Source organism: Heterodontus francisci, chromosome 21 (genome assembly GCF_036365525.1).
Source record: "Heterodontus francisci isolate sHetFra1 chromosome 21, sHetFra1.hap1, whole genome shotgun sequence".
NCBI classification, from domain to species: Eukaryota; Metazoa; Chordata; class Chondrichthyes; order Heterodontiformes; family Heterodontidae; genus Heterodontus; species Heterodontus francisci.
The window spans coordinates 50259014-50285903 of NC_090391.1; the positions used below are offsets into that span (position 1 = coordinate 50259014).

Here is a 26890-nt window from a genome sequence, read left to right on the forward strand (position 1 = left end):
CCTTCTCCTGCACTGAGCGGATGTATCATGATTGTCCCTACAGGCTTTCCATGTAGTCTCCAGACATCAGCTCTGAGATTACCTGCCTTATTACGATGGAATCACACAGGCTTTTGAGTCACATTCCTACTTTCAGCGCAGACGTTTTTGGCTGGAGAAAGGCCCCCCATGTGTCCAAATTTTCTTTCTCTCCATGGACTGCTTGGGGTCCTATCACCGCCCCTCTTTGTCCTATTTGGATTTGTGGGGGTGACTAGGAAAGGTCTTCCCATGGGCTACCGAATTGTATATTAGAGCAAACTCATCAGCCGAGAGCTCTATCTTGCATCGCTCTATGTACCTTTTGTTCCTCCACATGGGACTTTATTGAAAGGGGGAGAGAGTTTTTAAATTGCTCGAGGAGAATTACCTCTCTGAAGTTTTCATATGTGGGCTGTATTTTAAGAGCCCTCAACCGTTGGTCAAAAAACAGCTGCCTATTTCTCTCAGCTTGTTCAGCTTGTTCCCAGAGGGATCAGAACTTCTGGTGGTAAGCTTCCAGTACTAGCTCTTATGCCCCGCGCATAGCATTTTTAGTCAGTTAATAATGTGCTCTCGTCTGGCAACAGGCAATAAACCTCATGGCCTTTTCCGGTTAGTTTGCTTTGCTGCAGGAGAGTCCAGCTCTCAGCCGGCCATCTTATCTGCCTTACAAGTTTCCTAAAAATTACAGAAATGCTTCCATATCTCCCTCATTGAATTTTGGAATCAATTGGCAAAATTTTAAAAGCTGAGCACACAGCCCCGATTTACTGGTATTCTCCGTATTGGTCATGCTTTCACTGGGGGTACTCTGTCGCCCCCTAGTTAATTGAATACGCCTCAGCTCCTGTTCCTCCTGTTCCTTCTGGAAATCTCTCTCTCTCTCCTCTGTCTTTCTTCTCTCTCTCTTCTCTCTCTCTTTCTCTCTCTCTTTCCCTCTCTTAAGAGTCATGTTTCCTCTGTTTCAATTGTATCCTTGCTAATATTACCCTGTCTGACTCGAATTATAACCCTGCCTCTGATTCTTCAGATTCGAGGGAAAAATGGTTGACCGTTAGTCTTAGGAGTTCCAGTTTCCTAGCTTTGGGACGGAAAGTAATCCCACACTGCTCAGTCATGTTCCTAAACTCCTTTACAGATAGTGTCTTTAACTTACCCCAAGTTACTTCGCCCTGGCTTGGGGAAGCACTGGCTTCAGTCGCAGACATGTGAGTATTCTAGCACACAAACTACAAGAAAAACCGTATTGAAGTATTTTCTCTTTTTGAATTGGACCTATTTGATTTCAGACTTCAAATTTTGCATTTGTCTGCAGGTCCAATTCGGATACTGTCCTCCAAATTTCTGTAGCAACCAGGTGAAGAAGAGGGCTCAGGGTCCCCACTTGCCCCTTTCCTCGTTTGGACATAACAGGGTTTATCTTTTCAAACTCAGTGATTTTAGCTTGCCGCCTCAGTGATCCTTTTCTCATTGCACTATAATTATCATTGTAAATGAAGCAATCAGACAGGTTTTCTTACATTTAATCAAGAAAGACGTCTGTTTATTGGTCGTATTATCACTCCAACCCAGTTGAAAGTACGCAATGCAAACAAGCTCGCAAGCATTCGAGAGAAAAAACATACCCATGTAGATATAAAGGGGAAGAAAGAATTAGGGGAGTAGCTGAAGTAGAGCTGGCAATAAATGGAATACAGGTATTGACTTTGTCTTTGATGTAATGTCCTTGAGTGAAGTTGAGGTCTTGGAGTTGTCTCTGGGGCCAGCTGCACAATTTCAGACTTGCTTCTCTGGAACCAGAAGGCCGAAGAAATGCTTCGTCTGTAGTCTCGCAGTTCACGCTGTCACGGTGGTTTTCCTGAGACTTTGCTGGAGAGTGCTTCAGAGAGAAAGAGAGACCTTCCTTCTGCCAGTCCAGCTGCAGGCTTTTTCCTTTCCGTCACAATTCAAAAAGCTACTTGTCTTACCAGCAGGTAGGTCAGGTGGCCACCTGTTTGTTTGAAACAGCAGCTTCTGGGAGGGATGTTGGATTCCAGAGCCTCCCAGAAATATTCAGTAGTGGGTGGGGGGCGGGGGGGATGTTTTGTCTCATATGAGGTCAAAAGCTGTCTTTTCATCACTATCTTCCAGACCATTCGTGTTAATTGAATCAAAGAGCACTCCCATTGTCTGTCCATGCCTGTCTCTCAGAATGAAAATGTGCAAACATGTTTTCAGCTGCTCAGTTCTGTTATTTCTCTTCGATTACTTTGTTAAATATTTCCTCCTTTATTCCTTAAATGTCTTGAAGTTGTCGTAGAATTTATTCAATATTATTAGATATTATACCTCCTTTCCAAACAACAAAAACTAAAAAGAAATCCCGAAAATCCTCTCCCTGCTGTCTGGGTCAGGCACAGGGAACATTTGATCAGTAATTTCAGATCTCTTTGCCCTTCTCTCTCTGACAGTTAACTTACTGGCGATTGTGATCCTGTCCCGGGCAAAATGCGGTCTCTCCACCTGCACCACTCGCTACCTGGTGGCCATGGCAACGGCGGATCTACTGGTCATTATCACTGATGTCATACTGTGGCGTATAAGTTATTATTATTTCCCAGAATCTGTCCTGAACATCACTCCTGTGTGTAGTGTCATCTATGCCCTGAGCCGTGCAGCCACGGACTGTTCTGTCTGGTTTACTGTCACGTTCTCTTTTGATCGATTTGTAGCCATTTGTTGTCAGAAGCTGAAAACTAAATATTGCACTGAGAAAACAGTGGCTGAGGTTCTAGCAACATCCTGCATTCTGTTCGGATTAAAAAACATCCCTTTCTACTTTACACGTGAACCTGGAGAGATAAGTGACAATATACCATGGGGCTGTTTTATAAAGTCAAGCTATTTAACTGAGCCCGGATGGGTGGTATTTGACTGGTGTGATGCAGTTTTAACCCCATTACTGCCATTTGCATTAATTCTTTTGTTCAACGCTATGACAGTCAGACACATTTTAGTGGCCAGTCGAGTCCGTAAGGAACTGCGGCATCAGAGCAAGGGAGAGAATCGCAGTGACCCAGAGATGGAGAGCAGAAGGAAGTCTGTGATTTTACTCTTCACCGTGTCCGGCAGCTTCATTCTTCTCTGGTTGATATATATTATCGATTTCTTATATTATAGCATTACAGGAACAGATCCTGAGAATTACCACGAATCTGAATATATCATTGGCCAAGTCGGATATATGCTGCGTTGTTTAAGTTGCTGTACAAACACATTTATTTATGGGGTGACTCAGACCAAGTTCAGAGAGCAGTTCAAAGGTGCGTTGAAATATTCAGTCAAACCAATTATTAATTTAATTTGTAAACAAAACAACTGACAGCAGCCTAGAGGTCGTTCACAGTGCTTCCAGTCCAAGGAGCTATTACTTATCCCCAGACTTTCATAGGTTAGTCAGAGAATCCCCTATAGGACAGAAGGAATAAAACACCACCCACTATCTCACCTCCAACTTCATTGGCTTGATTCTTAGCTCCTCACATTTGCGAAGAAGAAAAACGTCCAACGTGCTACAGATGCTGGAAATCTTTTGTGAATTGTTCATTTTTATTAGCACACATTGTGTTGTGTGTGTCCCCCTTCCATTCCCCCTTGCTTGGTCATTGATGCCCCTCTCTCTCTCTCAGTCAGTTGTTAGGGGTGGGATATGAGGGCGATGACACCTGGGCAAGACCAGACCAGGGGCTTACGCGGGATGTCCAGACTCTGTGTGAGGGAGCTGGGTCAGGATCAGCACGGGAATGGATAGCTCCGCTGCCTCAATTTCTCTACTGCTCAAATGGGCAGGGCCGGGGTCCTTACTGATACCCATGTCAGCTGAAACAAAACAGTAAGTGCTGGAAAAACTCATGCAGGTTAAACAGTGTTTGTGGAGAGAAAACCAAAGTTAGTGTTTCATGACTGTGACTATTTTTTAGAACTGTGTCCCCATGTCCGCTGAGATTGTTAATGGCTCCCTCTCCTCAGGAATCCAGCTAGAGTTAGCCTAGGGGGAGGGGGATGGTTTCTCACCTCTGAGTCAACAGTTCAAGGATTCCATTCACAATATCCTAAAAAGCCAATTTGCACACCGGTTACCTGGTAATGAGGGCGTGCCTCACTGTCAGAAGGTCAGTACTGACGAAATGCCACACAGTCCGAGCGGCAGCACATGGGAGCGCAGCACTGTCGCTGTGTCAGTACTGAGGGAGTGCCGTACTCACAGGCGTGAGTACTGAGGGAGTGCTGCGCTGCCAAATGGGTGGTTTCCTAACACTGATGAAATGCCACACTCTCAGACGATTTGTGCTGTGGGACCGCTGCACTGTCGAGCTGCAGTGCTGAAGGAGCGCTGCATTGTTGAAGAGTCAGTACTGATGGAGTTCAGCACGCCTGGAGGGGCAGTGTTGTATTTGCTTGCTCAGTGATTATTAATTAGTTAATTCGGACAAGTACCTTCTCCCTTTGATCCAAGAAATATCGTCAGATACCACTAGCGGAGTGAAGTCTTTGTTGCACACGGCAGCATGTTTCAGTACCGCAGAATGTCCCATCGACTAAGTTCAGCACCTCGCACATTCCAGAAGCTTGTTTCTCCAGTATTGTCAGACGTCGACTGTGCGCTCAACCTTCTCCACAATGTCATCGCCCTCAGAGGAGACAAAGCTAAACACAATCGACAGTTATGCATGGTGCTCGTTCAGCACGCACAATGCAATTTTTCATTCAACAAGGACATATGCACATCCGCAGCATCTGAAATGGAATTTCCTGTGTTCAAAGTGACAGCATCTGGTGTAACGCCTGTGTAGGACACCATCAAAACAATTCATGTTCTTCCAACCCTGTCCAACATGAAAGAGTTGGCAAATTCAACAAGTGGGTCAATAACAGCGATTCTTGTTCTCCGAGGAGCAGTGGGTGTGGGGAAAAGCTAAGGATGGTAGCGGAGAGTCTGAATAAAGATTACATGATGGAAATTTTGTAAATGATTACATGAAGTAAATGATCTTATTCCCGCTCCACAATCCCTCTTTATTTCTGTTCTTACGTCTCTGTGCTGTTTGAACCGAATTGAAATGAATCACGGATTACTCCCCAGATGTCTCTTGGTTATGCTGAGTGCAGGCAGGATGGCCAAGTGGTATGATACTGGGCTTATAAATGCAAGACTGCATGTGTCTCCGGTTTTCTTTCCCTCTTTAATATGATCTTTCTTCAAATATTACGGATTAGCGCATTTTCCCCTTTATGTTTCTCCTTTGTGGAAATCAGGGTCTGGTTTAATATCAGCACTTCATCCAGGCCACCAGGAAGAACATAAGGAATTGGAGCAGGTGTAAGCCATCGGCCCTTCAATTCTGCTTCCCCATTCAAAACATTATGGATGATCTTCCACATCAACTTCACCAACTCGCTTTATTTGACATTTCCCTTGATTCCCTGATTGCCCAAAGGTCTAGCGATCTCAGTTTGGTTATATTCATCGACGGGGCATGCTCAGCCCTCTGGAGTAGAATGAAAAAATGCCTCCTCGTCTCAGTCAGAAATGGTCGATCTCTTATCCTGAGACTATAACCCTTAGTTCTGGACTCGCCCGTCAGGGGAAACAGCCTCTCAGCATCTATTCTGACAAGCCCTCCAATAATCTTTATTCTTCCACTGACACCTCCCTCATTCTTCTAAACTCACGAAATCATAAGCCATTCTAGTCACTCTCTCCTGAGAAGACAGTCCTCTCATCCGAGGAATCAATCTCGTGAACCATCGTTACACCCCCACTGCACCCTGTCAGGAGAGGTGACTGAAACTGGACACAATTCTCCAGGAGTGGTCTCACCAAAACCTTATGTAATTCCACAAAGACTTTCTTACTCACAAGCTTTAACCCCATTGCAATAAAGGCTATCATATCATTTGCCTTCCTAATTGTTCGCTGTACCCACGTGTTAACATTCCGTGATTTGTCTGCAAGGACATCAAACCCCTCTGAATGTCAACATTTATGTGGCTTTCACATTCTATAAAAATGCATTCCCATTGTTCCCAAGCAAAGAGGATATGTTTGCTTTTTCCCACAATATACTCCATCTGCCAACTTCGTTCCCAATCAGTTAACCTGTCTAGATCCATTAGCAGCCTATTTAATTCCTTCTCAAAGATTGCTTTCCCATCTAGCTTTGCATCATCAACAACCTTGGATATTGTTCACTCGGTCCCCTCATCTGTCATTGATATAGAATGAAAATAGCTGAGGTCCAAGCACATATTCTTACAGCATTTTTCGAGTTACATACTAATATCCCAAAATGATCTGTTTATTCTGACTCTCTATTTTCCATCCGTCAACCAATCCATTGGGATATTTAAATTGGGACATTTCTTCCAATCCTTATGAGCCTTAATATCATTTAACAACATATCCTGTGGCGGCTTAGCTAATGCCTTCTGCTACTCCAACTGCAAAGAACAAAGAACAAAGAACAGTACAACACAGGAACAGAACATTCGGCCGTCCAAGCATGTGCCGATCTTGATGCCTGCCGAAACTAAAACCTTCTGCACTTCCGGGAACCGTATCTCTCTATCCCCAACCTATTCCTGTATTTGTCAAGATGCCTGTTAAACGTCGCTATCGCACCTTCTTCCACCACCTCCCCCGACAGCAAGTTCCAGGCACTCACCACCCTCTGCATAAAGAATGTGCCTCGCACATCCCCTCACACCTGAAACCTATGTCCCCCAGTAACTGACTCTTCCAGCCTGGGAAAAAGCTTCTGACTCACCACTCTGTCCATGCCGCTCATAACTTTAGAAACCTCTATCATGTCGCCCCTCCACCTCCGTCGTTCCAGGGAAAGCAATCCAAGTTTATCCAACCTCACCTCACAGCTAATGCCCTCCAGACCAGGCAACATCTTGGTAAACCTCTTTGTACCCTTTCCAAAGCTTCCACGTCCTTCTGATAGTGTGGTGACCAGAATTGCACGCAATATTCTAAGAGTGGCCTAACTAAAGTTCTGTACAGCTGCAGCATGACTTGACAATTTTTATACTCTGTGCCCCGACCGATGAAGGCAAGCATGCCGTATGCCTTCTTGACTACCTTATCCACCTGCGTTGCCATTTTCAGTGACATGTGGACCTGTACGACCAGATCTCTCTGTCTGTCAATACCCCTAAGGGTTCTGCCATTTATTGTATACTTCCCACCTGCATTAGACCTTCCAAAATGCATTACCTCACATTTGTCCGGATTAAACTCCATCTGCCATTTCTCCGCCCAAGTCTCCATCCGATCTATATGCTGCTGCATCCTCTGACAATTCTCATCACTATCCGCAACTCCACCAACCTTTGTTTCGTCCGCAAACCGACTAATCAAACCAGCTACATGTTCCTCCAAATCATTTATATATACTACAAAGAGCAAAGGTCCCACAATGATCCCTGCGGAACAACAATAGTCACATCCCTCCATTGAGAAAAGCACCCTTCCACTGCTACCCTCTGTCTTCTATGACTGAGCCAGTTCTGTATCCATCTTGCCAGCTCACCTCTGATCCCGTTTGACTTCACCATTTGTACCAGTCTGCCATGAGGGACCTTGTAAAAGGCTTTACTGAAGTCCATATAGATAACATTCATAGCCTTTCCTCCATCAATCATCTTTGTCACTTCCTCAAAAAACTCAAGCAAGTTAGTGAGACACGATCTCCCCTTCACAAAACCTTGGTGCCTCTCGCTAATAAGTACATCTCCAAATGGGAGTAAATCCTGCCCCGAAGAATCCTCTCTAATAATTTCTCTACCACTGACGTCAAGCTCACCGGCCTATAATTTCATGGATTATCCTTGCTACCTTCCTTTACCCAAGAAACAACATTGACTATTCTCCAGTCCTCTGGGACCTCACCTGTAGCCAATGAGGATGCAAAGATTTCTGTCAGGTCCCCAGCAATTTATTCCCTTGCCTCCCTCTGTATTCTGGAGTAGGTCCCATCAGGCCCTGGGGACTTCTCTACTTTAATGCTTTGCAAGACACCCAACACCTCCTCCTTTTTGATAATGAGATGACTGAGACTATCTACACCCCCTTCCCTCGGCTCATCATCCATCAAGTCCTTCTCTTTGGTGAATACTCATGCAAAGTACTCATTTAGTACCTCGTCCATTTCCTCTGGCTCCATACATAGATTTCCCTCCTCTGTCTTTGAGTGGGCCAACCATTTCCCTGGTTACCCTCTTGCACTTTATATACGTATAAAAAACCTTAGGATTTCCCTTAATCCTGTTTGCCAATGATATTTCATGACCCATTTTAGCCGTCCTAACTCCTTGCTTAAGTTCCTTCCTACTGTCTTTATATTCCTCACTGGATTCGACTGTTCTAGCCGTCCAGCCCTTACAAATGCTTCCTTTTTCTTTTTGACTCGGCTCACAATATTCCGCGTTCTCCAAGGTTCCTGAAACTTGCCAAACGTATCCTATTTCTTCACAGGAACATGAAGGTCCTGGATTCTAATCAACTGACGTTTGAAAGACTCCCACATGTCAGATGTTGATTTACCTTCAATCAGCCGCCCCCAATCTAAATTCTTCAGTTCCTGCCTAATATTGCTATAATTAGCCTTCCCCCAATTTAGCACCTTCACCCGAGGACTACTCTTATCCTCATCCACAAGTACCTTAAAACTTATGGAATTATGGTCACTGTTCTAGGTCAAGTCAGCATAAGGAGGGAGGAAGTGTTGGGTGTTCTAAAAGGCATTATGGTGGACAAGTCCCCAGGTCCAGATGGGATCTATTCCAGGTTACTGAGGGAAGCGAGAGAGGAAATAGCTGGGGCCTTAACAGATATCTTTGAAGCATCCTTAAACACGGGTGAGGTCCCGAAGGACTGGAGAATTGCTAATATAGGGTAGCAGGGAAAATCCAGGTAATTATAGACCGGTGAGCCTGACGTCAGTGGTAGGGAAGCTGCTGGAGAAGATACTGAGGGATCGGATCCATTCCCATTTGGATGAAAATGGGCTTATCAGTGATAGGCAACATGGTTTTGTGCAGGGAAGGTCATGTCTTACCAATTTAATAGAAATCTTTGAGGAAGTGACAAAGTTGATTGATGAGGGAAGGGCTGTAGATGTCATATACATGGACTTCAGTAAGGCGTTTGATAAGGTTCCCCATGGTAGGCTGATGGAGAAAGTGAAGTCGCATGGGATCCAGGATGTACTAGCTAGATGGATAAAGAAGTGGCTGGGCAATAGGAGACAGAGAGTAGCAGTGGAAGGGAGTTTCTCAAAATGGAGACGTGTGATCAGTGGTGTTCCACAGGGATCCGTGCTGGGACCACTGTTGTTTGTGATATACATAAATGGTTTGGAGGAAAGTATAGGTGGTCTGATTAGCAAGTTTGCAGACGACACTATGATTGGTGGAGTAGCAGATAGTGAAGGGGACTGTCAGAGAATACAGCAGAATATAGATAGATTGGAGAGTTGGGCAGAGAAATGGCAGATGGAGTTCAATCAGGGCAAATGCGAGTTGATGCATTTTGGAAGATCCAATTCAAGAGTGAACTATACAGTAAATGGAAAAGTCCTGGGGAAAATTGATGTGCAGAGAGATTTGGGTGTTCAGGTCCACTGTTCCCTGAAGGTGGCAACGCAGGTCAATAGAGTGGTCAAGAAGGCATAAGGCATGCTTTCCTTCATCGGACGGGGTATTGAGTACAAGAGTTGGCAGGTCATGTTACATTTGTATAAGACTTTGGTTCGGCCACATTTGGAATACTGCGTGCAGTTCTGGTCGCCACATTACCAAAAGGATGTGGATGCTTTGGAGAGGGTGCAGAGGAGGTTCACCAGGATGTTGCCTGGTATGGAGGGCGCTAGCTATGAAGAGAGGTTGAGTAGATTAGGATTATTTTCATTAGAAAGACGGAGGTTGAGGGGGGACCTGATTGAGGTGTGCAAAATCATGAGAGGTATAGACAGGGTGGATAGCAAGAAGCTTTTTCCCAGAGTGGGGGATTCAATTACTCGGGGCCACGAGTTCAAAGTGAGAGGGGAAAAGGTATGGGGGATATGCGTGGAAAGTTCTTTACGCAGACGGTGGTGGGTGCCTGGAATGCGTTGCCAATGGAGGTGGTAGACGCGGGCACGATAGCGTCTTTTAAGATGTATCTAGGCAGACACATGAATGGGCAGGAAGCAAAGAGATACAGACCCTTGGAAAATAGGCGACATGTTTAGATCGAGGAGCTGGATCGGCGCAGGCTTGGAGGGCATAGTACGGACAAGATGTCAAGCCAGCGGGATTAAGGGAGATTATGACACGTTTTAAAATGCTTACTTGCAGCAAAAGAGTGAATCCTTCAGAACAGACTGTGAAAACAGCTTCTGCGTAGATTTGCCACTATAATGACATAAAGGAGTCAAAACAAAGTGTTATTACTTGTGTAATTCCGAAAGGTTAGCAACCATCATAATACGATCCTTGGTTAGTTAAGAAAGGCATTCTTTAATACAAGATTGACACTGGGATTGACTCCGTTCTGTGCAGCCAAGAGTGAGAGTCCAGACGGCAGGGTTGCCTGCCTGGTGCCAGCGTTCGGTACATCTGCCCAGGGCTGGAGAGGAACTTACAGTGGGAGGAGGAGGATCCAGTCGTTGTGGTCCCTGTAGGTACCAATGACATTGACAGGACAAGGAAAGAGTTTCTACCTGGTCATTATGAGGAACAAGGCACCAAATTCCGAAGCAGAACCTCAAAGATATTAATCTCTGCATTATTACCTGACCCAGGTGCAAATTGCCATAGGGCAAATACGATCAGATAAATCAGTGCGTGGCTCAAAGACTGGTGTGGCAGAAGTCGGTTCCAGCTTGTGGGCCACTGGCACCAGTACTGGGGAAAGCGGTGGCTGTACCGTTGGGACAGTCTGCTCCTGAACCGTGCTCAGGACGGTGTTCTTGCAAGCTGCATAACTAGATAAGTAGAGAGGGTTTCAAACTGAACATTTGGGGCAAGGAATAAAATTTGAAAACATATGGTAAATCAAGGAGTAGAGACAAGGCAAGAGAGAAAGGTATTAATATGGGAAATGATAAACAGACTGTGACAGGAAGGGACAGAGCGTACAAATCTAAGACTAAATCAACAGATAAGGCAAGAGGTTACAAAAGTAATGAAAGGACAAAACTAAAGGCTCTTTATATGAATGCACATAGCATTCAAAACAAAACAGATGACCTGAGAGCGAAAACAGAATTAAATAGGTACGATCTGATAGCAATTACAAAGATATGGCCTGCAGCATGACATAGATTCGTACCTGAATATTGAAGGGTGCAAGGCATTTACGAAGCACAGGAACCTCGGAAAATGTGGAAGGGTCGTTCTGTTAATTAATGATGATTTTAGCGCAATAGAGAGAAGACTTAAGTTCAGGAAACCAGGATGTAGGAGCAGATTGATTAGAAATGAGAAATCATAAAGGCAAGACATCATTTGTGGGAGTGCTGCACAGGCCACCTAACATTAACCACACTGTAGACGGAGTACAAAGGAAGAAATAATGCCAGCGATAATTATGGGGTATTTTCACCTACATATAGACTGGAAAAATCAAATGGGCAGAGGTACCCTAGAAGAGGAGAGCATAGAATGTTTTCTGGATAATTTCTTTGAACAATACCTTCTGGAGCCAACTAGAGAGCAGGCGAGACTAGACCTGGTACTGTGCAACGAGATGGGAATAATTAATGACAGCATAGTTAAGGCGCCCCTAGGTAGCAGCGATCATAATTTGATTGAAGTTTACATTCAGTTTGAGGGAGAGAAGAGTGGCTCCAGGACTGGTGCTTTAAATGTAAATAACAGCAATTATGAGGGCATGAAAGCAGACCTCGCTAAAGTGAATGGGCAAATTAGGTTAAGGAATAGGTGAATAAAGGTGCAGTGGCAGATATTTAAGGGGATTTTTCAGAATACACAGAAGAGATGCATATCAACAAGAAAGAAACATTTCAAGGTTGGGACTCGCCATCCGTGGTTAGCTAAAACAAACAAAGTTCGTATCAAACTGAAAGAAAAAGCCGATAATTGCACAGAGATGGGAGGCAGGTCAGAAGATTAAACAGAATGTAAAACACAGCAAGTGAAAGCCAGCTGGAAACATAAAGATAGATATCAACAGTTTCCAAAGATATTTGAAAAAAAGAAGAGTTAACAATGTGAGCGTTGGTCCAATAGGAAGTGAGCCTGGGCAATGAATAATGGATAATAAGGAGATGAAAGATGCATTGAACAGATATTTTGCAATGGCCTTCCATATTGAGGATACGGGTAACATCCCAGTGTTAGCTGTAAGTCAGGAAATGGAAGGGACGGAGGAACTCAAGACAATTACAATCAGCAGGGACGTGGCACGAAACAAACTGTTGAAGCTGGGACTGAATGTCCCCGTGTCATGGGGGACCTCATCCTAGTGTGTTAAAAGAAGAGGCCAGTGAGATAGATGATTTGTTAGTTTTAAATTTTCCAAAATTCCCCAGATACCGAGATGTTACTGTGAGATTGGAAAATAGTGAACGTAACTCCTTTATTAGAAAAGAGAGGGAGACAGAAAGTAGGAAGCTACAGGCCAGTTTGCTTAACATCTATCTCTGCAACCTCCTCCTGCACTACCCTCTACTGATGTTAAACTAACTGGCCTGCAGTTACCAGCTCTCTCTGTACACCCTTGCTTGAATAAGAGCATCAGAGATTCGACACTGCATTCCTCTGGCACCTCCTCGGCATCCAGGAAATATTGGAAGTTTATGGCAAGTCATTCCATTATCTCCACTCCAACTTCCTTTACCAATCTGGGATACACGCAATCCGGACCAGGTGACTTATCTACCCGAAGCAGAGCCAGAATTTTTAGTACCTCCCCTCTAAATTGTTATCTTATATTTTGCCTCTACTCTTTCTGCTTCTTCTAATATGTTGTCAGCCTCCATTTACTTATTGCACACTGATACAAAAAATGACACAAAACTGGGTGGGAGGTGAGTTGTGAGGAGGATGCAGAGAGGCTTCCGGGTAATTTGGACAAGTTGAGTGAGTGGGCTAATGCATGGCAGATGCAGTATAACATGGATAAATGTGAGGTTATCCACTTTGGTAGCAGAAACAGGAAGGCAGATTATTATCTGAACGGCTATGAACTGAGAGAGGGCAATATGCAAAGAGACCTGGGTGTTTTTGTACACCAGTCGCTGAAGGTAAGCATGCAGGTGCAACAGGGGGTAAAAACGGCAAATGGTATGTTGGGCTTCAGAGCGAGAGGATTCGAGTACAGGAGCAGGGATGTCTTGCTGCAATTATACAGGGCCTCGGTGAGGCCACACCTGGAATATGGGTGCAGTTATGGTCTCCTTATCTGAGGAAGGATGTTCTTGCTGCAGAGGGAGTGCAGTGAAGGTTTACCAGACTGATTCCTGGGATGGTGGGGCTGACGTATGAGCAGAGATTGAGTTGGTTAGGATTTTATTCGCTGGAGTTCAGAAGATTGAGGTGGAATATCATAGAAACCTATAAAATTCTAACAGGACTTGAAAAGGTAGATGCAGTAGGATGTTCCCGATGGTGTGGGAGCGCAGAACCAGGTGTCATAGTCGAAGGATACGGGGTGAGCCTTTCAGGACTGAGATGATGAGAAATGTCTTCACCCAGAGAGAGGTGAGCCTGTGGAATTCGCTACCACAGAAAGCAGTTAAGGCCAAAACATTGTATGTTTTCAAGAAGAAGTTAGATATAGCTCTTGGGTGTAAAGGGGTCAAAGGAAATGGGGCGAAAGCGGGAACAGGTTACTGAGTTGGATGACCATAATTAATGGCGGAGCGGGCCTGAAGGGCCAAATGGCCAACTCCTGCTCCTATTTTAAATGTTTCTCCGTTTCTATTCTTTGAGTTTATTAGCCTTGCCCTTTGCCTCTCAGCATATATTATCATCTCTGTCCCTAATAGGCCCCACTTATCATCTTACTAAATTAAAAACAAAAAGTGCTGGGAATACTCAGCAGGTCAGGCAGTATCTGTGGAGGGAGAAGCAGAGTTAACGTTTCAGGTCAGTGAACTTTCATCAGAACTAGAATCAGAACTCTCCCCTTACTACTCGCTTTCTATTTACATTTCTGTTCAAGATCGTTGGCTTCCCTTTTCTGTTGACAGCCATTCTATTTTCATATTCTCTCTGCCAGTATTATTTTCCTCTGAATCTCTGCTCTCAACTTACTGTATATGGCCTGATTCTAGCTTGATGAGGTAACTTGTATGCATCATACATCCTCTTTTTTGTTTCATCATCATCCCTATCTTCCACATCAAGCAAGGAGCCCTGTTCTTAGCTCCTTTACCTTTCTGACTGGTTGGAACGTACGCATTCTTGCATAAATTAAATGACTGGTACAAAGCATCAGACACTCATGCTGGACTTTAGGAATTCATTCCTTTACATCATGAACAGTGTTGCATCTCCCAGTCTATCTGATCTCTGAAATTGTAGCATAAGAGAATCTTACAGCACTGAAGGAGGCCTGACGGCCCGTCAAGCCGGTGCTGGCTCTTTGGAAAAGTTGTCAATTGAATCCCCATCGCCCAGTAAATTAGTCCTCTTCAAGTCCATGTCCAGTTGTCTTTAGAATTTCCTATGGAATCTGAGTCCACCGCCCTTTCAGATAGCGTGTTCCAGAATTTAATAACCCTCTGGCTGAAGACACTTCTCCTCACTCACCTTTTTTGACAACGTATCTTAAATGTATGACCACAAGAAACAGTTTCTTCCTGTTTGCTTTATCAAAACCCTCTCATAATTTCCAATACATCTATAGCACAAAGGTCGGTGGAGTTGTGGATAATGATGGGGATTGTCAGAGGATACAGCAGGATATAGATCAGTTGGAGACTTGGGCGGAGAAATGGCAGATGGAGTTTAATCCAGACAAATGTGAGGTAATGCATTTTGGAAGGTCTAATGCAGGTGGGAGGTATACAGTAAATAGCAGAAGCTTTAGGAGTATTGACAGGCAAAAAGATCTGGGCGTACAGGTCCACAGTTCACTGAAAGTGGCAACGCAGGTGGATAAGGTAGTCAAGAAGGCATACGGCATGCTTGCCTTCATCGGTCGGGGCACAGAGTATAAAAATTGTCAAGTCATGCTGCAGCTGTACAGAACCTCAGTTAGGCCACACTTAGAATATTGCGTGCAATTCTGGTCGCCACTCTACCAGAAGGAGGTGGCGGCTTTGGAGAGGGTACAGAGGAGGTTTACCAGGATGTTGCCTGGTCTGGAGGGCATTAGCTATGAGGAGAGGTTGGAAAAACTCGGATTCTTTTCACTGGAACGACGGAGCTTGAGGGGCGACATGATAGAGATTTACAAACGTATGAGTGGCATGGACAGAGTGGATAGTCAGAAGCTGTTTCCCAAGGTGGAAGAGTCAGTTACTAGGGGACATAGGTTTAAGGTACGAGGGGCAAAGTTTAGAGGGGATGTGCGAGGCAAGTTTTTTACACAGAGGGTGGTGAGTGCCTGGAACTTGCTGTCAGGGGAGCTGGTGGAAGCAGATACGATAGCGACGTTTAAGAGACATCTTGACAAATACATGAATAGGAAGGGAATAGAGGGATACGGTACCCGGAAGTGCAGAAGACGTTAGTTTCGGCAGGCATCAAGATCCGCGCAGGCTTGGAGGGCCGGATGGCCTGTTCCTGTGCTGAACTGTTCTTTGTTCTTTGTTCTAAAATTCAGCGCTCTAAGGAGAACAATTGCAACTTCTCAAAGCTGAACACATAACTGCAGTCCCTCATCTATGGTATCATCCCACTAAACCGCCTCTGTATCCTCTCTAAGTCCTGCTCATCCTTCCTAAAATGTGGTGACCAGAATTGTTTACAATACTCCATCTGATGCTTGACCAGAGATTTGAAAAGGTTTAGTATGGCTTCCTTGTATTTTTATTCAATGTTTCTATTTACAAAGCCATGTATACCACACACCTCCTTATCCACCTCAAGAGCTTGCCATTCCCTCTTAAAAATCTCCACGTTTCTCTCAAAGTTCACATTTAACCACATTAAAATGAAACTAATTTGTTTCTGCCCATTTCACCAGTCTGTCTATACCATCCTGTATATGACCTTCTGAAATCTGCATCTATCCTGCTGTCCATTTAATCTATTGGCAAGTTCTGTAAAATCATGAACTTTGAAGCTCCCTATAGCCAAGGCCAGGTCATTTATATAATAAGAAAATCAATAGTTCGAATACCGACTCCTGGGGGATTCCACTGTATATCTCCCTCCAGTTGGCATAACAACAGTTCACCAGTACTCTCAGTCTGCTCCCCTCAACCAATTACCCAGCCATGTTAACACAGTCCCTTTACTCGCATGTGCTTCTATTTTATGAAATAAATGTAATATATCCAAGTTTGCAGACGATACAAAGCTGGGTGGGATTGTGAGTTGTGAGGAGGATGCAGAGAAGCTCCAGTGTGATTTGGACAGGTTGGGTGAGTGGGTAAATACATGGCAGATGCAGTATAATGTGGATAAATCTGAGGTTATCCACTTTGGTGGCAAAAACAGGAAGGCAGGTTATTATCTGAACGGCGATTTATTGGGAAAGGGGGAGGTGCAGCGAGGCCTGGGTGTCCTCGGGCCACAGTCGTTAAAAGTAATCATGCAGGTGCATCAGGCAGTTAAGAAGGCAAATGGTATGTTGGCCTTCATAGCAAGAGGATTCGAGTACAGGAGCAGGCCAGTCTTGCTGCAATTATACAAGGCCTTGGTGAGACCACACCTTGAGTACTGTGTGCAGTTTTGGTCTCCTTATCTGAGGAAGGATGTTCTTGCTATGGAGGAAGTGATGCGAAGGTTCACCAGACAGATTCCTGAAATGGTAGGACTGATCTAGAGAGATTGGGTCGATTAGGCTTGAATTCGTTAGCTTTTAGAAGAATGAGAGGGGATCTCATAGAAAGCTGCACAATTCTAACAGGACTGGACAGACTAGATACAGAAAGGATCTTCCTGATTGCGAGGCAGTCCAGGACCATTGGTCACAGTCTAAGCATAAGAGGTAAGTCATTTAGGACTGAGATGAGGAGGGATTTCTTATCCCCGAGAGTGGTGAACCTGCGGAATTCTCTACCACGGAAAGCAGTTGAGGCCAAATCTTTAAATATATTCCAGAGAGAGTTAGATATAGTTCTTCGGGCTAAAGGGATCAAGGGATACGGGAAGAAAGCTGGAAAAGTGTACTGAGTTTGGATGATCAGCCAGGATCGCAATGAATGGCAAAGCAGGCTCTTAGGGCCGAATGGCCTACTCCTGCTCCTATTTTTCTACGTTTCTGTGTACGTGTCGTACACTATCAAACGCTATCATAGGACAGTGGAGTAAAGATGGCTAAGGTCGAGCAAACAAATGAATGGGATTGATTATGGATGGATAGAATTGCAAAGCAAAAGTAGAAGTTCTGTTGAATCGATACAGAACCTTTGTGAAACCACCCTTATAGCAGTATGCTGAGCTCTGGTTTTCATATCATGAAAAAGACATAAAGGCACGGGAGGAGTTGCAAAGAGGATTAATAAGGTTGATAGCAGAACTGTAACGGTCCAGTGATCAGGAAAGACTGAACCGACTAGGGAGTTGTTCTCTCGAAAAGAGAAGGCAGACAGATGAAACGGTATTGGTCTTTACAATTATGAAGCGGTTTGATAGGGTAGACAGTGCGAACATATGCATTATTCTTTTACCAATTCTCTGAAAACTGTGTTCTCTGGTTACCAACCCTTCTGTCACTGGAGGCAGATTCCCCTTATTTACTCTAGCAAAACCCTTCATCATTTTCACCACCTGTTTTTTATTCAATCATGGGATGTGGGCGTCTCTGGCGAGGTCAGCATTTATTGCCCATCCCTAATTGCCTTTGTGAAGGTAGTAGCGAGATTCCTTCTTGAACCGCTGCAGTCCATGGGAGGTAGATACACCCACAGTGCTCTTAGGAAGCGAGTTGCAGGATGTTGACCAAGCGACAGTGAACAAACGGAGATGTATATAGTTCCAAGTTAGGATGGTGTGTGACTTGGAGGGGAACTTGCCGGTGGTGGTGTTCCCATGCATTTTATGCCCTTGTCCTCTAGTTGGCTGATGTTGCGGGTTTGGAAGGTGCTGTCTAAGGAACCTTGATACGTTGTTGCAGTGCTTCTTGTAGATGGTATACACTGCTGCCACTGTGCGTTGGAGGTGGAGGGACCGAATGTTTGTGGATGGGGTGCCAATCAAGCGGGCTGCATTGACCTGGATGGTGTCGAGCTTCTTGAATATTGTTGGAGTTGCCCCCATCCAGGAAAGTGGAGACTATTCCATCACACTCCTGACTTGTGCTTTTCAGTTGGTGGACAAGCTTTGGGAAGTCAGGAGGTGAGTTACTCGCTGCAAGATTCCTGGCCTCTGACCTCCTCTTGTAGCCACGAAATTTATATGACTACTCCAGTTCAGTTTCTGGTCAATGGTAACCCCTAGGACGTTGATAGTGGGGGATTCAGCGATGACAATGCCAGTAACTGTCATGGGGAGATGGTTAGATTCTCTGGCTGTTGGGTGGTGCGAATGTTACTTGCCATTTATCAGCCCAAGCCTGAATATTGTCCAGGTCTTGCTGCATTTCTACACAGACTGCTTCAGTATCTGAAGAGTCACGAATGTTGCTGAACCTTGTGCAATCATCAGCGAGCATCCCCACTTCTGATTGATGGAAGGTCATTGATGACGCAGCTGAAGATGGTCGAGCCTCGGATAATACCCTGAGGAACTCCTGCAGTGATGCCCTGAAGCTCAGATGATTGACCTAATACAACCACAACCATCTTCCTTTGTGCTAGACATGACCCCAACCAGCGGAAAGAGTTCCCTTGACGTCAGTTTTGTAAGGCTCCTTGATTCCATGCGTGGACAAATGCTGAGGATAGCTGTCGGCTGCAGGAAGATATTGATGATCTGGTCAGATGGGCAGAAAAGTGCAAAATGGAATTCAGCTTGGAGAAGTGTGATGTATTTGGGGATGTTAAATAAGCCACATAAATACACGATAAATGGGAAAATACTGAGAAGTGTAGAGGAAGTGAGAGACCTTGGAGTGAATGTCCACAGATCCCAGAAGGTATCAGGACAGGTCGATAACGTGTTTAAGAAGGCAAATGGAATCCTTTCCTCTATTAGCCGAGGTATTGAACATAAGAGCAGGGAGGTTATGTTGGAACTGTATAACTCATTGGTTAGACCACAACTTGAGTACTGTGTGCAGTTCTGGTAACCTCATTACAGAGAGGATGTAATTTCACTGGAGAGGGTACAGAGGAGATTTACGAGGATGTTGCCAGGACTGGAAAAATGCAGCTATGAGGAAAGACTGGATAGACTAGGTTGTTCTCCTTGGAACAGAGAAAGCTGAGGGGAGATCTGATTGAAATGTGCAACATTTTGAGGGGTCTGGATAGAGTGGAAGTGAAGGGTCTATCCACCTTAACAGAGAGGTCAGTAACTCGGGGGTATGGATTTAAAGTGACTGATAGGCATATTAAAGGGGAGATGAGGAAGAACTTATTACACCCAGAGGGTGGCGGAAGTCTGTAACTCACTATCTGAAAGTGTCGTTGAGGCAGAAACCCTCAACTCATTCAAAAGAAGTCTGGATATGCAACTCAAGTGTCATAATCTGCAGGACTACTGATAAAATGCTGCAAGGTGGGATTCGAATATGTGGATCGTTTTTCGTCCGGCACAGACACGATGGTTCAAGTGGCCTCTTTCATTGCCTTAATATTTCTATGATTCCATGATTCTATATACACAGCACAAGTCAGGAGTGTGATGGAATACACTCCACTTGCCTGGATGCGTGCAGTTCCAATAACAAGAAGCTCGACACCACGTAGGACAAAGCAACCTGCTTGACTGGCATCCCATTCACCACCTCCAACATTCACCGTCTTCACCACTGATGCACAGTGGTAGCAGTGTATACCATCTACAAGATGCACTACAGCAACGCAACAAAGTTCCTTAGACAGCACCTTCCAAACACATGGCCTCCACTACCTAGACAGAACAAGGGCAGCAGATACATGGGAACACCACCACCTGCAAGTTCCCATCCTGAGCTGGAACTATATCACCGTCCATTCACTGTTGCTGGATCAAAATCCTGGAAATCCTTTCCTAACAGCACTGTCGGTGACCTGCACCCCACAGACTGCAGTGGTTCGAAAAGAAAGCTAACTAACACCTTCTCAAGCACAGTTAGGAATGGACAATAATGCTGGCCTTCCCGGTGACGTCCACATTCCACAAACGAAGAAAACAAAATTCCTCTACCTTGCCGTGATTTAGTATTTTGCCTGTGTCTGTGCAATTGAGCCATAGAAATTGTAGGAGGCAATTGAATTCAGAAAACTTATGGATTGTTCATACCTGATCATAATCACCTTGCATCAGCAGATAAGAATTAGAATTAGAATTAGAACATTACAGCGCAGTACAGGCCCTTTGGCCCTCGATGTTGCGCTGACCTGTGAAACCATCTGACCTACACTATTCCATTTTCATCCATATGTCAAGCCTCGACCCACATGCAGACATTTGGAAAGCAAGAACCTGGGAGGCAGTGGCGTAGTGGTATTATCACTGGACGAGTAGCCCAGAGATCCAGGGTATGGATCTGGAGACATGGGTTCGAATCCCACCACAACAGATGGAGCAATTTGAATGTAATTAATACTAATCTGGAATTAAAAGCTAGTCTAATGATGGCCATGAAACCATTGTCGATTTTGTAAAAACCCAGCTTGTTTATTAATGCCCCTTAGGGAAGGATATCGGCTGTCCTTACCTGGTCTGGTCTACATGTGACTCCAGACCCACAATGTGGTTAACCCTTACATGCCCTCTGAAATGGCCTGGCAAGCCACTCAGTTGACCCTAACCGCTACGAAGTCAATAAAAAGGAATGAAACCGGACGGATCACCCGGCATCGAACTCGGCAAACCCAGACCTGTCGATCCTGCAAAGTCCTCCTTACTGACATCTGGGCGTTTGCACCAAAGTTGGGAGAGCTATCCCACAGACTAGTCAAGCAACAGCCTGACATAGTCATACTCACGGAATCTTACCTGACAGACAATGTCCCAGACACTGCCAATCGCTATCCCTGCTTATGTCCTGTCCCACCACCAGGACAGACCCAGCAGAGGTGACGGGATCGTAGTCTACAGTAGGGAGGGAGTTGCCCTGGGAGTCCTCAACATCGACTCTGGACCCCATGAAGTCTTATGGCATCAGGTCAAACATGGGCAAGGTAACCTGCTACTGATTACCCTACCACCCTCGCTCAGCTGATGAGTCAGTACTCCTCCATGTTGAACAGCACTTGGAGGAAGCACTGAGGGTGGAAAGGGCACAAAAGGTACTCTGGGTGGGGGACTTCAATGTCCATCACCAAGAGTGGTTCGGCAGCACCACTACTGACCGAGCTGGCCGAGTCCTAAAGGACATAGCTTCTAGACTGGGTCTGTGGCAGGTGGTGGGAGAACCAACAAGAGGGAAAAACATACTTGACCTTGTTCTCACCAATTTGCCTGCCGCAGATGCTGCTGTACATGACTCTATTGGTAGGAGTGACCACCGCACAGTCCTTGTGGAGACGAAGTCCCACCTTCACGTTGAGGATACCGTCCATCGTGTTGTGTCGCACTACCACGCGCTAGATGGAATAGATTTCGAACAGATCTAACAATGCAAAACTGGGCATCCATGAGGCGCTGTGGGCCATTATCAGCATCAGAATTGTACTTAACCACAACCTGTAACCTCATGAACCGGCGTATCCGCCGCTCTACCATTACCATTAAGCCAGGAGACCAACCCTGGTTCAATGAAGAGTGCAGGGGGGCATGCCAAGAGCAGCACCAGGCAAAATGAGGTGTCACCCTGGTGAAGCTACAACTCAGGAGTAGTTGCATGCCAAACTGCATTAGCAAGAAGCAATAGACGATCCAATAACCAACGGATCAGATCTAAGCTCTGCAGTCCTGCCGCATCCAGCCGTGAATGGTGGTGGACAATTAAACAACTAACTGGAGGAGGTGGCTCCACAAATATGCCCATCCTCAATGATGGGGGAGCCCAGCATATCAGTGCGAAAAATAAGTTTATGATCCATCTCGGCCCTTCCTCCCCCCCGTCCCCGACCCCCGCCTGAAGTCAGCAGCATCACAATAGTACTGAAGCCCTGTGCTCCAGAACTTGCCGCACCCCTAGCCAAGCTCTTCCAGTATAGCTACAGCACTGTCATCTGCCAGGCAATGTGGAAATTTGCCCAGGTATGCCCTGTACACAAAAAGCAGGACAAATCCAACCCGGCCAATTACCAACCCATCAGTCTACTCTCAATCATCAGCAAAGTGATGGAAGGTGTCATCAACAGTGCCATCAAGCGGCACTTGCTTTGCAATTACGTGTTCAGTGATACCCAGTTTGGATTCCGACAGGGCCACTCAGCACCTGACCTCATTACAGCCTTGGTTCAAACATGGACAAAAGAGTTGAAGTTAAGAGGTGAGGTGAGAGTGACTGCCCTGGACATCAAGGCAGCATTTGGCTGAGTATGGCATCAAGGAGTCCTAGCAAAACGAGAGTCAATGGGAATCAGGGGGACAACTCTCTGCTGGTTAGAGTCATACCGAGTGCAAAGGAAGATGGCTGTGTTTGTTGGAGGTCAATCATCTCAGCTCCAGGGCATCACTGCAGCAGTTCCTCAGGGTAGTGTCCTTGGCACAACCATCTTCAGCTGCTTCATCAATGACCTTCTTTCAATCATAAGGTCAGAAGGGGGGATGTTCACTGATGATTGCACAATGTTCAGCATCATTCGCGATTTCTCAAATACTGAAGCAGTCCGTGCAGAAATGCAGCAAGACCTGGACAATATCCAGGCTTGGGCAGATAAGTGGCAAGTAACATTTGCGCCACACAAGTGCCAGGCAATGACCATCTCCAACAAGAGAGATTCTAACCATCTTGAGTTCATCCTGAGTTCAGGAGTGGAGGAGCCTCAACCTTTGACCTTATCCAACAGGTAGGAGATACTTGCTCCCTGTGTGGATGAGGAAAAGGGCTGCGGGGTGGATGAGCCAAGTGACCACGCCACCATGGTGCAGAAGGCCATTCAAGAGGGGGGAGCAAAAAGACAAGTCGTAGTTATCGGGTATTCTATAATTAGGGGGAGAGATATTATCCTTTGCAAGCCGGATCGGGAGTTCCGCATGGTGTGTTGTCTGCCCGGTGCCAGGGTGCAGGACATCTCTGGCTGACTTGAAAGGATATTGGAGCGGGAGGGGGAGGATCCAGTTGTTGCGGTCCATGTTGGGACAAACAACATAGGCAAGGCTAGGATGGAGGACCTGTTTAGGGATTATAAAGCACTAGGAACGAAATTAAGGAACAGGTCGTCGACGGTCATCATCTCCGGATTACTGCCCGAGACACGTGCAAGTTGTTTTAGGAATAAGAAAATTAGGGAAGTAAACACGTGGCTAAGGGAGTGGTGTGGGAAGGAGGGGTTTCATTCCATGGGGCATTGGCACCAGTTTTGGAACCGGGGGGGATCTGTACTGATGGGACGGTCTCCACCTGAACCGATCTGGAACCAGTGTTCTTGCGAAAAGGATAAATAGGGTGGTCTCTAGGACTTTAAACTAGTGAGTCGGGGGAAAGGGAAAGGGACAACGACAGGGAGTATGACGATAAATGAAAAGGTAAGCAGCAGGTTAACATGTGTGCAGGAGGATTTAAGTTCAAGGCAGACTATGAAAGAAGCAGAAAGGAAGGATAACTCAGGAGTTATTATTAGAGAGTTTGGAAATCATCAGGGTAAGAAAGCTAGCATAAAGGCACTTTACCTGAATGCTCGTAGCATTCGTAACAAGGTTGATGAGTTAACGGCACAAATCATCGTGAATGAATATGATTTGGTAGACATTACGGAGACATGGTTACAGGTTTGTCACGACTGGGAGTTAAATATCCAGGGGTACCAAACTACTCGGAAGGACAGACAGGAAGGTCAGGGAGGTGGTGTAGCCCTGATATTCAAGGACGATATCAGGGTTGTGCTGAGAGATGATATCGGTTCTATGGAGAATGAGGTTGAATCCATTTGGGTGGAAATTAGAAACTCGAAGAAGAAAATGTCACTGATAGGCGTAGTCTTTAGGCCACCAAATAATAACATCACATTGCAGCGGGCAATAAACAAAGAAATAACTAATGCCTGTAAAAATGGTACGGCAATTATCATGGGGGATTTTAACCTACTTGTAGATTGGTCGAACCAGCTCAGTCAGGGTAGCCTTGAGGAGCAGTTCGTTGAGTGTATCTGAGATACATCCAAGGATACAAAGGGATATGAGGGTGGAAATTGCGGAGGCACTAGCCATAATTTTTCATTCTTCGTTCGACTCAGAGGTAGTCTCAGAGGACTGGAGAATTGAAGACATTACACGATTGTTCAAAAAAGAGAGTAAAGATAAGACCAACATGTACAATTCAGTCAGTTTAACTTCGATGGTGGGAAAATGTGTAGAAAAAAAATAATTTGGGATTAAATCAATAGTCACGTGGAAATATGTGAGTTAATAAGGAAAGCCAGCATGGGTTTCTCAAGGGCAAATCATGTTTAACTAACTTGCTGGAGTTTTTTGAAGAAGTAGCAGCGAGAGTTGATGAGGGTAATGCAGTTGATATTGTGTACATGGACTTTTAAAAGGCGTTTCATACAGTGCCACACACAGACTTGTGAGCAAACTTGTAGCTCATGGAATCAAAAGGACGGTAGTAACATGGATACGAAATTGGTTGAGTGACAGGAAATAGAGAGTAGTGGTCGATGTTTTTCGGACCGGAGCAAGATTTGTAGTGGAGTTCCCAGGGACCAATGCAGGGAACCTTGCTTTTCCTGATATACATGAATGACCTAGACCTTGGTGTACAGGGCACAATTTCAAAATTTGCGGATGATAGGAAACTTGGAGCCATTGTGAACTGTGAAGATTTTAGTGCAGAACTTCAAAAGGACATAGACAAGTTGGTGGAATGGGTAGACAGGTGACAGATGAAGTTCAATGCAGAGACATGTGAAGTGATTCATTTCAGTAGAAGTACATGGAGAGACAATGTATAATGAAGGTAAAATTCTAAAGGGGGTGCAGGAGCAGAGGGACCTAGGTGTAAATGTGCATAAATCATTGAAGGTTGCAGGACAGGCTGAGAGAGCGGTTAATAAAGCATACCGTATCCCGAGCTTTGTAAATGGGACATAGAGTACAAAGCTAGGAAGTTATGTTGAAATTGGATAAGAGACTAGTTCGGCCTCTGCTGGAGTATTGCATCCAATACTGGGCGCTGCACTTGAAGAAAGACGTGAGGGCATTGGAGAGAGTGCAGAAAAGATTCACGACAATCGTTCCGGGTATGAGGAATTCCGGTTATGAAGATAGATTGGAGAAGTTAAGATTGTTTTCCTTGGAGAAGAGAAGGCTGAGAGGTGATTTGATGGAGGCATTCAAAGCCATGAGGGGTCTGGACAGAGTAGATGGAGAGAAACTGTTTCCATTCTGAAAGGATCAAGAGCGAGAGGGCACAGATTTAACGAAATTGGTAAAAGAAGCAAATTTCATAACTTCTCTTGGTATCAAGAAAATGCTTTTACGCTGGTCTGCACCAACTGTACCGTAAGACCCAACTTCAGTCTCTATTATGCTTCTCTTTTACAGTATCTGAAGTACCTTTGATCAGTTTACTTCCCTTTCCCACCACTGCTTTGACTGAGAGATTTCCGTCTCCTGTTGAGCCTGTGACTGAGCATTGGTTCCACTGGATTTTCAGGTTCATTCTATTCCTGACTAACAATACCGATCTCGTTCACGTCCAACTCACCCTTCCTACTGTCTCATCACCCATCCACCCAGTGTGCCCACTGGGGGCTAATTTTACCAATCTCCTTCCTGTCCAAGTCATCCCTCCTACTGTCTCAGCAACCTTCCCACTCAGTTTACCCATTGGGGGCTAATTTTACCAATCTCCTTCCCTTCCAGCTCACCCCTCCTACAATGGCGCTTGATAAAATGCCCCATAATATACTTGTCAGTGAAGTCAAAGGCCATGGAATAAAAGGGACAGTGGCAGCATGTACACAAAATTATTTGAGTGACGGCCAACAAAGAGTAGAATCAGAGAGTCGCAAAGTCATAACTTCATTGAAGGCACAGAAGGAGGCCATTCTGCCCATTAATTCCATACTGGCTCGCCAGAGATCTAAGAGATATGCTGTCAGTCCCCTCCTCTGCTCGATCCCCGTAGCCCTGCAAGTCTAATTCTCTCAGTTGTCCATGCAACTGTCTCCACTTCCACCACCCTTGTGGGCATTAAGATCCACGTCATTATCACCTGTTGTGTAAAAAAGGGCTTCCTCATATCCCCCCGGCATCTTTTCTCAACACTTCCAATCTATGCTCCCAACTCCTCAGACTTGGAACCCATTAAAGTGCAAATGAGTGAATACACTGCGACATTATGTGACCGACCCTGCATCTGGATGAAAACTTGCAGTGTCCTCTTGCTATGGCAGAAAAGTTACTGAGTTTTCCACCAGCGCAGGACACGGGAGGTCTCTCTCCCTTTCTCTCTCCAGGTGACCTGGGACTCAGACAATGTAGTACTCCTTCAGTAGAG

General features: G+C 45.2%; 1 protein-coding gene across 1 annotated transcript; it reads left to right on the plus strand.

The window, feature by feature from the left end:
* Window positions 1-1741: 1741 nt before the first annotated feature.
* On the plus strand, window positions 1742-6286 carry LOC137381117 (probable G-protein coupled receptor 139). The gene is made up of 4 exons (XM_068053504.1): window positions 1742-1994; window positions 2445-3323; window positions 4854-5025; window positions 6220-6286. The coding sequence occupies exons 1-4, from the start codon at window positions 1742-1744 to the stop codon at window positions 6284-6286; spliced, it is 1371 nt and encodes a 456-aa protein (XP_067909605.1).
* The last annotated feature ends 20604 nt before the right edge of the window (window positions 6287-26890 follow it).